Source organism: Penaeus vannamei, chromosome 34, assembly GCF_042767895.1.
Source record: "Penaeus vannamei isolate JL-2024 chromosome 34, ASM4276789v1, whole genome shotgun sequence".
In the NCBI taxonomy this organism is placed as follows: Eukaryota; Metazoa; Arthropoda; class Malacostraca; order Decapoda; family Penaeidae; genus Penaeus; species Penaeus vannamei.
Genome location: NC_091582.1, coordinates 6,172,370 through 6,174,869, shown reverse-complemented (window position 1 = coordinate 6,174,869; position 2,500 = coordinate 6,172,370). Strand labels below are relative to the sequence as shown.

General features: G+C 34.2%; 2 protein-coding genes across 6 annotated transcripts in view; one reads left to right on the top strand and one right to left on the bottom strand.

The window, feature by feature from the left end:
• CstF64 (cleavage stimulation factor subunit 2 CstF64) overlaps positions 1-2,437 on the top strand; it is a 26,421-nt gene extending 23,984 nt beyond the window's left edge. For both annotated transcript variants that reach the window (XM_027358792.2, XM_027358867.2), the window contains 2 exons: positions 307-425; positions 1,356-2,437. In XM_027358792.2, the coding sequence (XP_027214593.1) occupies positions 307-425; positions 1,356-1,472 (236 nt within the window). In that variant the 3' untranslated portion in view covers positions 1,473-2,437. The remainder of the gene's footprint in view (positions 1-306; positions 426-1,355) is intronic.
• The window catches only part of LOC113809393 (putative ATPase N2B), a 22,005-nt gene continuing 21,409 nt past the window's right edge, over positions 1,905-2,500 (bottom strand). For all 4 annotated transcript variants that reach the window (XM_070113585.1, XM_070113584.1, XM_070113583.1 and 1 more), the window contains exon 9: positions 1,905-2,500. This exon is cut by the window's right edge and continues 620 nt beyond it. The gene's annotated coding sequence lies outside the window, so the exon portion shown is untranslated.

Genomic DNA, 2,500 nt, shown 5'->3' with positions numbered 1-2,500 from the left:
GTATGTATATTGGGTGCAGTATGCTCAGTTGTGGATCTGAGGTCGGTTTTAATTTGGTAAAGAATTTTTTGGACATTATTATCCTATCACTCTGCTGCTTCAGGATAAGATAAGAATTGTGATAATATTAATGATGATGTTGATAATAATTTATATAAAGTAAAAAAAAATGGGGGGGGGGGATTTTACACTTATAAATAACTAAGGTCAAATAAACAACTCTTGAGTCAATGCGTAAATATCTTTAAATTTTAGGAAAGCTAATTTAATTTGATCTTGAAAAGAATTTAAAATGCTTTCTTTCAGGTGGTAATCCTCCGCCTCCAGTTGGTGCCCCATCTCAGCCGCCTCCTCGAGGAGTGCCACCACCAACAGGAGCGCCACCCACACTGCCACCAAGCTTAGCCGGGCAGGATCAAGAGAAGGTCAGTTGATTTAAAAGAAGGGAGACAGCTTTTAGCTGCATAGACAGGATTATTGGCAAGAATGGATGCCAAATGTGCCATTTGCTTTAATCTGTTAATGTAATTTAATTTGACTTTATTTATTAATTTATTTTTGTTTACACTATTGGCTACACAATTCATCAAGGCCTTCTTAACCCTTTCAATCTGGGTGACGTGACCATCACGCTATGAAAAAATTTGGCTTGAGGACTGGGTTACTTGAACATGCTATTATTGGTGAATATGGTCATAGGCTAGATGACACAAATTTGCCTTCATGAGCAAAGGCCAGGGCATTGGAAAAGACTTCACAATTGCACAAACCTCTTGAAGGGAGATTAGACTTATTTGGTATTTAGCAAGGGGCTTTATCATTATTCCCACAAATAAATGAATGAGGAATGTAATGTCCATAACTCATGACTAGAAGAGGGTCAGCTCCAGGGAGGACACCATTTCCATGGTCAGCATCATCTTCCTGGCTGCCATGACTGGCTCCGCATGTTATATTACAGAAAATTGAATTTTACAAAAGAAAAGAAGAAAAAAAAAGTATATGACATGCAACTGTATATGAAATCATATGAAATCATATGCAAGGAAAACAGCATATCACCTGGATAATGGTTTAGTAGAAAATGGTTTATAAAGCTAAAAATGCTGATGTTGAAAAAGAGAACAGGATGCAAATGTGAGGCATGGAGTCTTGTCACCCCACGTGTTCATGTGCACCCAGCCTAAATGCTACAGACCCACAGAGTGCCCACATTTTGAGCCATGTGATGGCAGTGAAGCGTCCGGATCCAGTGGGTTAATATGGTTAACATGATTTATCTCTGTTCTCTGAGTTAGTTTTATTTAAGCTTTCTGGTTGTTTGTAGTATTTTACTGAAACATTTGATTTTTCAGGCCAGCTTGATCATGCAAGTATTGCAGCTGTCGGATGATCAGATCAAGATGCTGCCCCCAGAGCAGCGTGCCTCCATTCTGCAGTTGAAGGAACAGATACAGCGCTCACAGCACTGAAGGTTGTTGCCACAAATCAGACTCATTTGCAGCCCAGCTCAGGATTTGAATGCGGGGTTACTATATTCCATTCTGATTTTTTCTTGGACTTCTTGTAACTTTGACATCTATTCATTTGTATATCTGTTACAAATTAGCCTTGTAAGAAACTCAGAAATTGTGGTGTGATGATAATAAAATAATTAAGTTAGCTTATTTTTCAAAATAGTTTGGATGCTATTTACAGCAAATTGGTAGTTTTGTTGATATACATTTTCCATTTAAATTTCATAAACTAATAATTTTGGTGACATCTGATTGTATTTTATAGCTCCTTAATTAATTCCGCTCACTGGAAATTCAGGATCCTGTAAGCTTTTATTTTATTATTAAAATTTTTTAAATTACAAAAGGAAGTGTTTCGATATTATAAATGGCAAAAGATAAAAGAAATGTGGAAATTATTTATTGGTTTTTAATATTTACAAACACCCTTTACAATATTTACATACACAACCCCATTCAAGAATTTGTTTTACACACCTTAAGAAATTAGATACCTATTTCCTTCTCAAATCTGGTGCAACAGAGGTTATTTTCATAATAACAATATGCTAACCAAACCATTATTGTTTGATAATAAAAATACAGGTTTTTGTAAATTCCAAACAATTTATATCAAATGAGATTGGAGAAGAAATTCATCTTTTACATTGCATAGTTGTTTGTTTGTATTTGAGCAAGTGAATTTCTCAATCTTTAAAAATGCTTTGTAAAATGTTAGAAATTTCCTTTGTTAGATCAAGTTTAGGAAGACCATCACAGAGGTATGCTTTTTTTTGTATTCAAACTTTAATTTTAGAAAAAAATAATAATCTTCAGTTTACACTATTTTAATGTAAATAGAGTAACACAAGTTTCATTTGTCATTGCACACTTTATATATGAAATACAATATACAATACAATAAAAATAAACTATTAAAAGTGTTTCATAATAACTGCTTGCTTCGATGCATTTTTTGGTTTGTTTTCCTAGCCAAGATTAAC